This window comes from Coloeus monedula (genome assembly GCF_965178545.1).
Source record: "Coloeus monedula genome assembly, chromosome: 10".
Taxonomy (NCBI): Eukaryota; Metazoa; Chordata; class Aves; order Passeriformes; family Corvidae; genus Coloeus; species Coloeus monedula.
Window position 1 is genome coordinate 25369563 of NC_138790.1, and position 12079 is coordinate 25381641.

The following is a 12079-nucleotide window of genomic DNA, read 5'->3' on the forward strand; positions in this document are numbered from 1 at the left end:
GTGTAGCTGGAGTTTTCCCCATATGGCTGAAGGGAAGCAACTGGTCTGATCCACTGTTCCCATTTATCTCTGTCCTGGCACAACGCAGCAGAGCTGCTTTTCCTTCAGTTACATTGACTTGCTCTTCACAAAAAGCCTTGCCCGTGATGCTCGGGCCATGTCCTGCCAAAGTCTCCTGGGTATTTTTATGGCCCAGCTGATTTGGAATCAAACTTCCAGCAGTTTTTGCTCTCTGGTTATGAGGTCCCAGAAGAGAGGAGGAAATAGGGCTGGGGCCCTGCAGAGCCTAGAGCACGTGCATGGCACATGAGCTCCCTGCTGGCCCTTGGGAAGAAGAAAACTGTTTATTTTTGCCTTTGTTTGTGTTTCAGCACAGGCGCTGAAATCCAAACATCTCCCAATTTCTGTATCCATCTGCTGAGCACCAAGTGGGCTTCCCTGAGTGGGGCCATGCCCAGTTACCCCAGTGAAGGATCTGATGGGAGTTCCTGAGTTAGTGGCTGGGTTTTCCACTGCTTTTCCCACTTGGGTATTTGTAGGACTGTGGAATCCAATCCAATTAGGACAACTGTAACAGAGGAACCCTGATCTGGAGATGTTCAGCTCCAGGCTGGATGTTCTGCATTCCTGGAGGTGTTGATGGGGCTTGGAGCAACCTGGCCTATGGAAGGTGTCCCTGCCCATGGCAGGGGTGGGACTGGGTGATCTCTAAGGTCCCTTCCAAACCATTCTCTGGTTTTATGAAGTAGCTGAGCCAGGTGCATCACAGGTGAAAGGGGAGCTCAGTGCTGCTGGGGCCCTGATCACTGAGCCAGGCTGATCTAACAACCCAGAACAATGTAGGGCCCTTAAAGAGCCTTCAGGGATCTGGCTCGAGGCCTGAGGAGGAGACAAGATGTCCTGAGTTAGGCTGGGTTAGGTAACACCAAGAGGAACAAAAGTCACTTCAGTGTAACCACAAATAGACCAGGCAGCTGCCTCTTTGTCATCATGGGGCAGCCACTCTTCCCCAGGGACAGTGACTCAGTCCCAGCACACAAACCCCTGCAGCAGCAAACAATGAATTCCTGTGTTCAGCGCTGTTCTTATCTCCTCACGCTGCCCAGGAGCGAGCCAGAACGTCCCTGCTGTATCTGGTGAACCAGCTGGCCAACATGGAGCACTCCTTTCACCACATCCTTCTGCTGGAGATCAAGAGCCTCACCGACACCTTCTCGAGCATTCTGGGCTCCCAGAGCAGGGACATTTATCGCATGAGCAACAGCTTCTCTGCCATCGCCAAGCTGCTCGTGCGGCAGCTCGACACCGACGGCGCGGCAGGAGCCAGGTACTGTGGGTCTGACAGAGCCTCAGCCCTCTCCAGGGCCCTGTGAGGCAGCGAAATTCCTGTTAAATATATTCCCATTGCCATGAAGAAAGCCATGACCCAGATAAGTAGACTTAAGCAAGCTAAAAAGCCTCAGTTAAAAATAAATCAGTGAAGTCAGGCCTCACAATTATCATTGAGTTTGTTCTAGAAAATGCCCGCTGAGGGTGGTGAGAACAATGGCTGGCGGAGCTCCCTGGTGAAGATTTGCCTAAGAAAAGTCTGAAAAAGATTTCTGAAGCATCCAGAGCGAGATGTTCTGCTCACTCAGCTGCTTCTGACTGTGCATCCTGAAGTTAAAGCGTAGTGGTGTTCGTCACGGTGAGGATAGAAGTGTTATTTAAATACATGGTGGCAGCCACTTCTAATTAGTGAGAGACTTCTAATTAGAGTTGTGTGTACTGCAATAGGTCAGAGGGGCACAGAGGAATAGTGATTCTTTGAAAAAATGGAACACAGATGTCAGAAAACTCCTAAAGGTGAAGGACAGTGCTAGAGCCAGCCTGGGAGCGGTGGAGCCAAAACATTGAGGTCAGTGGAGAGACAGTTAATTGGTGTCCTGGAGAGAGGTAAAACTGAAAAAGGAGAGGAGCCCAGATAGAGCCCCTCATCTGACTACAAGGCTGTGAGAAATGTCCAAGCTTCACCTGGTGGCAGAACCTCAGCAGAAACCAGCCCTTGGCATTCACAACCCATCGTAGTCCCTCCATTTATGGCTGAAAAGTTACTTTATTTGTTAAAATACTGTGATATTCCTATTCCTTATTGTATTCTGTGCTTAACGTTTATCTCTAGAGCTGCTAAAAATACCCAGTTAAAAACAAGAAAAGGTTTTCATCAAAATCTTGCTGCTTCCCCGTTTCTCTAAAATTCCTTTGTTAAGGACTGACTGAAGAGCAGAAGCCTCACTGTCTGTGTGAGTGTGGTCACAGATTATTTTCTCTCTCTGCTCCTTGATTTTATTTATTTCTTTATTTCTTTTAAATTTCATTCCCTCCCTAGCCCTGTGTGCCTTTGTTATCTCAACATGGCTGTCAGAGATCACAGCAAAATACTGATTTTTCAGTTTTTAGCTATTTGGTGTTACATTTCAGGCCTGTGTCAAGCAGAGTATCAGCTAAATCAGACAAGGCTGAATCAGAGTTCTCTGCTGATTTAAGCTGAGTTGATTCTGACTCGTGCTTGGGAAGTGGGACCAGTCCAGATGTGAACATGGAAGTGCCCTCCCAGTTCTGGAGCTGCTGCAGTCACTGAGCTGCAGTGGTTTCTAAAGAGCAGCAATCCAGAGTGTTTGTGCTGTGAAAGGAAAACAGGATTTTAATCTGTGTGCCTGGATTATAACCATTCCTTCCAAAACTTGTGTGTTTACACAAGGAGAAGCTGATTTCTTCAGAGCCATGGCTGGCCCGGCGTTGTTTGACACAGGGAATTTTACATGCAGGGACTGGGGAGCATAATTAAAACCAGGCCATGCTCTGCTGCTCCTTACTGTCCCAAAATTGCAAGTTACTCCGTCCCAGAGGGGCTTTTAAAGAACATATATGGGGTTTTAATGGACTTGTCCAGCCTAGAGGTACAGTGTAGTCAATTAAAGGGAAAGAAAGCTTCAAAGTCCTCATTCTGGGCAAGAACTGAGCACAACAGGCTGCACCAGTGCTGCTCCTCAGTGCTGTGGCTGCTTGGAATTGTCTTTTACACTGAGGAAGGAGGGATTTAAGTTAAGTACAAGGAAGTTCTTCACTCAGAGGGTGGGCAGGCCCTGGCACAGGGTGCCCAGAGCAGCTGGGGCTGCCCCTGGATCCCTGGCAGTGTCCAAGGCCAGGCTGGATGGGCTTGGAGCACCCTGGGGTAGTGGAAGGTGTCCCTGCCCATGGCAGGGGGTTGGAATGGGATGGGCTTTAAGGTCCCTCCAACCCAAACCAGTCTGGGATTCTGCTGACAATTCCATTATTTTTTCCTCACCACTTGCCCTCTTCAAACTTTCTTGTCCATCCTGTTTGAGGAGGTGATTTTCTCTCCCTTAACAAACCACAAGCACCCGATCCATCCTTGGGGCATCCATATGCACGGAGGTGAAGCCCAGGCCACAATCCCAGGTGTACTTCCATCAACCTCCCCTTGGGATGTTCTTTTTCCCACTGTGAGCACCCCACTGGTGATGTGCTGATGGTGCTGCTGCTCTGGAGAAATGTCCTTTACACTGAGACATTGAGGTGCACTTGTCCAGAGGATTTAAAAGCACGAAGCCATCACAGCCCAGCACTATCTTTGTTGTTATGGTTTCTCCATGAGCTCATGCATCCTTCTCCTCTTGCAGCCAGCTTTGGTGTAAACTGATCCTGCTCCACAGCCTCAGCAATGGCCCAGTGCCTCTTGCCAAGACTGCAGACAGTGGTTGGTCTGAGTGGAGCTGGAAGGGGGGCCCAGCAGGAAGGGCTGCCAGGCATCCCAGTGGGGTGGGATGGAGCCCTCACTGAGGGTTTTGTGTGGGGTTTGTGCTTTTGGCTTCCCAAGGAACTGATGTGAGCACAAGGTTGGTGCACAGGAGAGCTCGTGGTGCCCAAGGACGGGCATTTGGAGTTCCTCTGCTTCCCACTTGGAAATCCTGGCACCAGCAGGGCAAAAATGAGATGGTGGCTTGAGGAGCCCACCCTTCACACCCTAGGAGTGACTTTTTTCTGCTCTACATATGGAAAATAGGATTAATCTGCATTTCTTTTCTAAGCATAATGATTTTATGGTTCTTTAGGAGAAGTATTCCCTTGTATTCCCTTCACAAAGCCACAGGAGCTCAACAGGAGAATGCTGGACAAAGAGGTGCTGTTTGAAACACAATTTTTAATTCCAAACATTCACCAAGGCTCCCTGGTTGGGGTCTGTCACTGCCACAGCCCATCAGTCCATCAATCCCCTCTCTGTGTCCCAAGGTTTTGCCTGTATTTACACAGGTAACAGAAGTTTTCCTTAGAGCTGAGCTCCCACAATGGGAGCAGTGTTGGGAGCTGTGGTGGAGGGACTGCTTTCCAATAAATTAAATCTCGTCCTACATCCCCAGAAAGATTTGTTAGGAAAGGTCACATCAAGGCTCTTTATTACAGAATATTTTTCAAGTGCTCCTCAGTGTTAATATATTATGAGATCTTGCTTAAATTAAAAACAAAGCAAGACAAAACTTGCCAGCTCCCCTGAGAAAAATCCTGAACTGCCTTTATCAAAACAAGTGGAAAAGTGCATTTTGTGATGCCGTGTTTCTGGTTGTTTTTTAAAAACCTGGCTTTTTACAACTGGTAATCTGCAGTTTGGGGAGTTTTTAATGGGCTTCCCCACTGCGAGCGTGACTTGTGAGACTCTGCTGCTTTAGAAGGGCTGTGTTAAACCCCTCACTTGTGGTTTTATGTATCCATGTTTTACAGATTTAGCTATTCAGATGTTTGTTCATCAGGGGAAAAAAAAGAAAGTCAAACAAAGAAATGGTCAGAAGCAAAACAAATTTGTTTTAGAGCTGTGGGCAGAGTTTAAAAAGTAAATACTGTCCAATCCCCCTTGACTCTCCAAGAGATTCCTGGTTGCTTTGTGCTGCCTCCGTGATTTTTTGTGCCAGTTACTCCCGAGTTGCAGGAGTGAGATGGGAGCCTGCACGTCATCCCAGCAGGAGAGGGAGAGGGGAAGGAGCAATGATGCACCTCCTGGGAAATCCAGTCCTGCTGCTGCTGCAGCATCTTCAAGGCAGGGTAAAGATACTCAAAATTCAGGTTTTGGGCAAATGAACACATATTGAGAGGAGCTGAGTCTCTCTGCAGGCTCTGAGAGATGAAGGAACCCAGAAAAAGCCATTTTCAAATCTGTTTGAGGGAATCCGGCACATTTTTACCAGCAGTGTCTTCTCCCAGCAGATTTCTTTTTGTCCTGTAAGATCAACAGCTTCCCTTCAATTTATGTGAAAGTTACCTTTGGATTTTGCGTTTAAAAGTTATGTATTGTGGCTGCCCATCCCTGGCAGTGTCCCAGGCCAGGCTGGACATTGGAGCTTGGAGCAGCCTGGGACAGTGGGAGGTGTCCCTGCCCGTGGCAGGGGTGGCACTGGAGGGGCTTTAAGGTCTTTTCCAACCCAAACCATTCCAAGGTTCCACCATTCTGTGATTTTAAGACTAACATAACAAATCCAAAAGAAAACTGCTTGTCCTGCAGTCCTACAGGTTCATTTTAACTCTTCATTTTCTCTTTGCTGAACTGGAGTCACATTGCTCAGAACTTTACCCGAGTTTTAAAAGATTTTTTTCTTTCTCAGAGTGCAATAATTCAGTAAGAACTGCATGTACTTTGGTCAAAGCTTTAAAACCACAGAATTCTATAAAGTCTGCAAATAGCTTGACTTTTGCCTTGTGAGAATAATGCAATAAGTCAGCGTTTAGCAATTTTGAGAGAATGGTTTGAGTTCAGATGAAAAAACTTTGCCTATCACAGAAAGAGTTGTGATTTGCTTGTGCTTGGCAGTTTCTAATCCAGGGCTGTCAGAGGTGTTCAGTGTTTCTGATCCATCAGAGACATTGATCTAGAACAAGTTCCTGGAAATAATCTCAGGGAATCTCTGTTTAAACATAATTATTTTACCAGATCCAAAGGACAAGTCCCAGGCAGAAACACAGCATCAGCACCATGAACAAAATGTGCCAGGGTTAAACCTCTGCTTTCTGCTTCCTCAGGATGGAAAACGACCCTGAGGCAGAATGTCCTGTACCACGGGATGATTTAAAATCTGTGATGAATGACAATGAAGAAGATGAAAAGCTCCAAGTTAAAATCCAGGCTTTTGAAGAGAAAATAAATGTGGACAACAGCACCCCTGGCTCGGTGAGGAGATACAGCCTGGGCCAGGTCTCTAAAGAAGAAAGGAAGGATATGAGGTTTAACAGGTATGGCTCTGGAAAATGTGTGAGGGGCTCAGGGAGATCAATTTTGTCATAAAGCTTTATCCAAACATGGAGGGTTTGGTCTGCTCATGCAATACCCACAGGCAGCATCAGCCTAATTTTAACCAGTTTTTGCATCCATTAACTTAAAGGCCACATAAAATCTTTCTGAATCCCAGAATGGTTTGGGTTGGAAGAGACCTCAAAGCCCATCCAGTTCCACTCCCTGGCAGGGACACCTCCCACTGTCCCAGGCTGCTCCAAGCCCCAATGTCCAGCCTGGCCTTGGGCACTGCCAGGGATCCAGGGGCAGCCCCAGCTGCTCTGGGAAACCCATTTAATCTCTCTGTGCCCTAAGGCAGCACAAGGGGCAGGAAAATAACTGCACTGAGATATCATGGAAAGGAAGGTACCACAAGCTTTTCTGGGGTTTTATCACTAACAGTATTTATCAATGACAGCAATGTGACCCACAGGGTCCTCAGGCTGTCCCTGCCCCACAGCTCCACACAGAGCTCTGCTCTTCCTGCTCCAGGATTTGCCCTTCCAGGCACTTCTGCCCTCTGTGCTCCCACAGAGGCTCCCTCCATCCCCAGCACGCAGATCCAGGGCAGGAGGAGCTGGAGGCTGGGGCCTGCTTCAGTGCAGTGCTGGTTGGCATTTTTATGATGTGATTGATAAAGCAGCCACGCCACTCCTGGGGTTATAAGATCCTTGCAGAGGGGCTGCCTCGCTCCCCCCGTGGCAGATGTTGGGATATGTGGATATCATTTGGATATTATTTCATTTCACTTGCTTATTAAAGCTGTGGCTTGAGCTTGGCTTTTGAAATGCAGATTTCCCAGAAGGTTCTTGCCCCTGGCTCGGTGAGCCCCACACTCAGCTCTCTGAGGCAGCTGCACAGAGCACATTTTGGGGGGATTTTTGTGCCCTGCATCTATTCCAAACCCTTTCTCCCTTCCTTCCTCCCCCTGCAGGTCCAAGAGCCTGGCCCTGCACGCGCTCCGGATGAAGGGGGCGAGCTCGGACGGGGGGCCGGACGAGGAGAACGGAGAGATCCCTGCTGGCATCTCCTTCTCTGAGATCTACCTCAGCCAGGACCATGACAAAGGGCCTTTCGGGGTCCCCCCCGAAGCAGCACACGTGGGGAACTCCCTGGTTCCACACCAAAGTGCTGATTACCTGCCAGCAGCTGATCTGCCAGAACCAACCCCGGGAAAGGCCGTGGAAGGAAGGGCAGAGGCAGCCACGGGCCCTGTGGAATACCAGGACAAGCTGTACCTGCACTTGAAGGAAAACCTGGGGAAAGTGAAAGAATATGTGATGGAGATGGGGAGGAGAATCCCCATCCCTGAGCAGTGTGTGATCGAAGGTAAGTGGGATGAGCCTTTCCAAGGGCTTCAGCAGCCCACCCAGACTGCCCTTGATGCCTTTTCCTGGTCTTAAAATCAAGAGGCAAACACGGTTAGAAGGGGAAAAGGGATTTTACCTTGGGATTTATTGTAAGGAACCTTAGGTGCACACATCCAGGTCATATGCACCAAAATGCACCCTGCCAAGTGTGTGTGTGCCTCCCCCAAGCATCGGGTATAACATTACAGGTTTTACTAATTAGCATATCTATCAAAGATTCCCTAATGAGAGGCTCGAGTGATCCCCCCTCCCCAAGGAACCTTCCCTGGATGGTTCTATCTTGGTTTACAGAATGTGTTCTGGACAGGACCTTGGGCTCTGGGGCACACTGATCCCCAGCTACGAAGCTTCTAAAATGTTGAGTCTCTCAGCTTGACAAACAAGTCCAAGAATGTAGGGAAAAAGCACCAGGAATACAGAAGTTGTAAAAAAGGTATAACAGGGGTATAAAAGAAAAGGCAAAAAATCTTCATGGCATCACCCTCAGGGCTTGGGCAAAGGGGAGCAAAGGCCCTCAGCACAGCCCCCACGGGCAGGGAGGAACATCAGCTTTAGAAAACAACGTCTTTCCCAAATGGAATCTTATGAAACCTTCCAGGATTCATTTCCTTCAGGGTCACTCTGCATCCCTTGCCTCTCCCAGACTGCTGTGAAGGCTCATGTGAAGATTTCCTTTTGGGTGCCATAGAGAATGAACCCTGAGGGGTGGCAGAGCCTCTGGGCAGGGCAGGGGGACATTCCCAGCTCCAGGCTGGAGTTATGGAGCTGGACATCAGGGATCGATGTGTGCTGGACAGTCCACATGCCGTGGGCCCTGTGCTGATCCCTGAGGCTCCTGCTGGTTGGTTTGGGGCAGATCTGGGTCTCCTTGCTCATTATCATGTTATTAAATTAGCTGCATTGTGACAGTGCAGGTCAGGACCCTCACATTCGTCACAAAACTCCCTGAGGGCACAGCAGGGTCAGATCCCTGGTGGGATGGGTTGGATCCCATCTCACCAATCCCTGGGGTGCTTTAATGTTTTCTGCTTTCATCCCAGGTGGGTCTGTGATCTGCTTCTCTTTGAAGTGAATACTTTGGGCTGGGTTGGGTTGGGTTGGGTTGGGTTGGGTTGGGTTGGGTTGGGTTGGGTTGGGAGTCTCCTGCTTATTCCCTTTGAGGTGAATTTGGGTGCATCCAACCCCTCACTGGCAGCCATGAGCTGTTCACAGCCCAAACCTTCCCTGGGCCATGTTGATCCCAAAGAGCAGCTGCCTCAATATATTTAATTTAACTTAATTTAATTTATTAAATTTTCAGTCACTTCAAACATCACCTTCTAACGTCACTTTAGCTCCAACAGGTATCAACTGAAGTTGATAAAAGATTTATTTCTTTCCTTTCTCAGTGGTCAAGAAGTAGAAAAGCAGTTTCCACTCAAAAAAGGGATATAATTCCTTCTCTATATATATTTTAAAGGCTTATGCTTCTGAAGAATCTCCTAAATACCTTAAATTCCAAGTTTAGTAGTTGAAATAGTTATTTGGTAGAATTAAGGATAAAACTTGTGTTCCATAAAATTCCAGTGAAAACATGAGAGTGAACAATGTGGCTTTTGAAGTGCTGAGTGCTCTGACCCCGCGTTAATGAAATCCCATATATTGAATATTTTTAAATGTATTGCTCAGTTTCCTTTCTGCAATACCTATTATGATACATCCCAGGCATATGACTACTTCTAAATTCATTCAAACTATTGTAATTTCCTGAAAACCCTCAACTAGCATTCCTAGGGAAATTCCTTGAGCAGGGACACATGTGCAGAGCAGAGATTTATGGGACTCGTTCAAAATCTGTTGAAGAAATGCAGCCCAGCTCATTCCACAGGGGACAGCTCTGTTAATATTTCAGATATTGCAGAAACCTCTCCAAAAACCTGCAGTTATTGCACTTCAGAGAGCTCCAAACTCTAACAGGGCCCACTCAAAGGCGTGTTTTACATTTCACTAACGTGCTCAGAAGAAAAAACAAAATTAGAAAATATTAATGAACATAGTTGGCTGGTTCTGTGTTGGCTGTGTGGGAGTCTGAACTGGAAATGTAATATGTAAGATGTGGAAGATATGAAGAGATAGGAGCTTCAGAGCAACCCCTCACGACACAGAGTATTTGAAGGAAATAGTGGCAGAATGTGTTGCAAGAACACAGCCCCGTGCTGAGCAAACCAGGACACTCCACATTTCCCAACCTTTCCTTTCCCTGCTCAGGCCTTTCCCAGGCTTTCAGGTGGCAGCTTCGGGGGTCAGCAGGGTGTTAATGGCAGTTAGAAGAATTTCCATGGGATGATGGGCCAAATTCTGCTCTCTTAGCCAGAATTCCACCCCCTGCTTGCATTTCTGCTGGTGGTGGTGTCTGGCCTGGGGCAGCCTGTCTGGGAATGGGGTGAATCCCTCATTGCTTCACCCCAGACTGGAGGCTTCTCCAAAAGGTGACGTGCTGGTGAGGACAGAGCCTTGGGAATATCCCAATTCTCCTGTAGGACCCCTCAGATCTGGCACTGATGACACAGGGGAAGGTGTTCCTGCCCAGGAGCTGGAGGGTCTGTAAGGTACCTTCCACTCCAAACCATTCTGGGAATGTCTGCCTGAATTAGAGCCTCAACTTGAAGGGTAAAGGAGAGTGGCTGCAGGAGTATGAGGGAAATCAGAGACCTCCATGTGGAGATAAATGGGCTCTGCAGCCTGGAAAAGAGATTTGCAGTATCAGGAATGACTGGGAGGATTAACTGAGTGTCTGCCCCGATCCAGGTGCTGGAGAACACGCAATGAAGTTGTAAGAGGCGAGTTCAAAATACACAAAATAGGCACCTCTGCTCTGTTAAATTGTCTGTGATTTGCAAATTGGTTTTCTTGCTCTTGAGTCAGATGTTTGCTGTGTAGGTCTTACCCCTCGCAGAGTATTTTTGCTTTACAGGGTGTGATTTGCAGGCTCCTTGTTGACTTATAAGCTCATTCAATTTATATTCCACGTCCAAATGGATGCAGTATTAACTGGAGTGTCAGATTTTACAGCTGGGGAGGGCTGCAGGTTAGGAAGTGTCAGGGTGGATCCATGAACTGTCTGTGACAGTTTGAAGATGCCTCATACAGACCTTGAAAAATTGCCCTGTCAGCTCTGTTGTTTAATATTTACTATTTTTGGCTGGCTGTGCCTTGGGCAGGGGAGAGCTGTGAATTGGGTGATGATCCTACAGCAGGAGCAGTGCTAGGACTGGGCTGTTGGCCAGAAGGTTTTATCCTAAAGAAAAGGGCTGAGCCGGGGGCGTTTCACAGAGCAGACAAGCTGCAACACCAGACTCGTGTGCATGAGGGAGTTTTTTTGGAATAACTCTGCAGCCAGAGAGGGGATTTGAGCTGGGGCAGAAAAGAGGAACCCAAACCCACAAAAATCCATTTACTGGTTCAGTTCCTTGTTAGTGTGAAGCCCTGTGCCCTGACTCACATCTGTGACATACCTAAAGCAATTTGAGGCATTTTTTTACATCATGTTCATCACTTGAAGCCTCTTAATCTTGGGGATCTTTTCCTTAAAAAAAGGCAAAAACGAAACCACCGTATTTGCCAGGCTCTTCAGCTTTCATGGACCTCAGCAGAGTTTTCCTCAGCCCATATTTTTCCAGGTGGGTTGGGATCCTGTATCATCCTGGTACCACCAGGATCTTGCTGATGGCAGCAGCCCAGGCCCTTCCAACCCAAACCATTCCCAGGTTCTGGGATGATTCTGTGGTAATTGGTGTTATGATGTCCCAGTGCTGGTTTTGGGACAGCCACAACATCCAGCTGGGATTGAATCCACTCAGTTTCTCCTGGCACCACCCCTGATTCCTGCACGGAGCTCTGGAGCCACTGCAGCCCCACCTGCTGCAGCCTTGCTGCTCCCACCTTGTGCCCCCTGCACGCTGGAGGATTTCTGACTCGCTCTCCTTGTATCCCAGAGCTGCCAGAATGGAGGATCAGAGCCATGGCCATGTGTATCCTGCCTTTGGGAGTGGTTATAACAAGGGCAGCTCCTTGTTTTCCACTCTAATTCTGCTTGATTTTTAGGTGATTTGGATAAAAAAACCGTCATTAATGCTCAGAGCTCAGAGCTTTGAATGTCGAGTGAGCTGCTGGGAAGAAAGCATTTGATAATATCTGTGTGCCAAGGATGCTGAAGGATTTGCCACCTCCAGGCTCCTTTTGGAAGGACAGAGCCCTGGCAGACCATGGAATCATTCCCCCCTCGCTCACTGACACCACATCCAATGACAGCCAGTGCAAAATATCAGAACCACTTTGCAGCAGTCACTCCTGGCTCCTCGGTGCCATGCAGGAGGAGATCCATCCGGCACACATTCCGTGGGATTGCTGG

General features: G+C 48.0%; 1 protein-coding gene across 1 annotated transcript in view; it reads left to right on the forward strand.

The window, feature by feature from the left end:
• VEPH1 (ventricular zone expressed PH domain containing 1) overlaps window positions 1–12079 on the forward strand; it is a gene marked incomplete at both ends in the record, with an annotated part of 49270 nt that overhangs the window by 20496 nt on the left and 16695 nt on the right. Inside the window, 3 exons of the mRNA XM_082287975.1 lie at window positions 1107–1327; window positions 6070–6279; window positions 7254–7648. Coding sequence (XP_082144101.1) covers window positions 1107–1327; window positions 6070–6279; window positions 7254–7648 — 826 coding nt within the window. The remainder of the gene's footprint in view (window positions 1–1106; window positions 1328–6069; window positions 6280–7253; window positions 7649–12079) is intronic.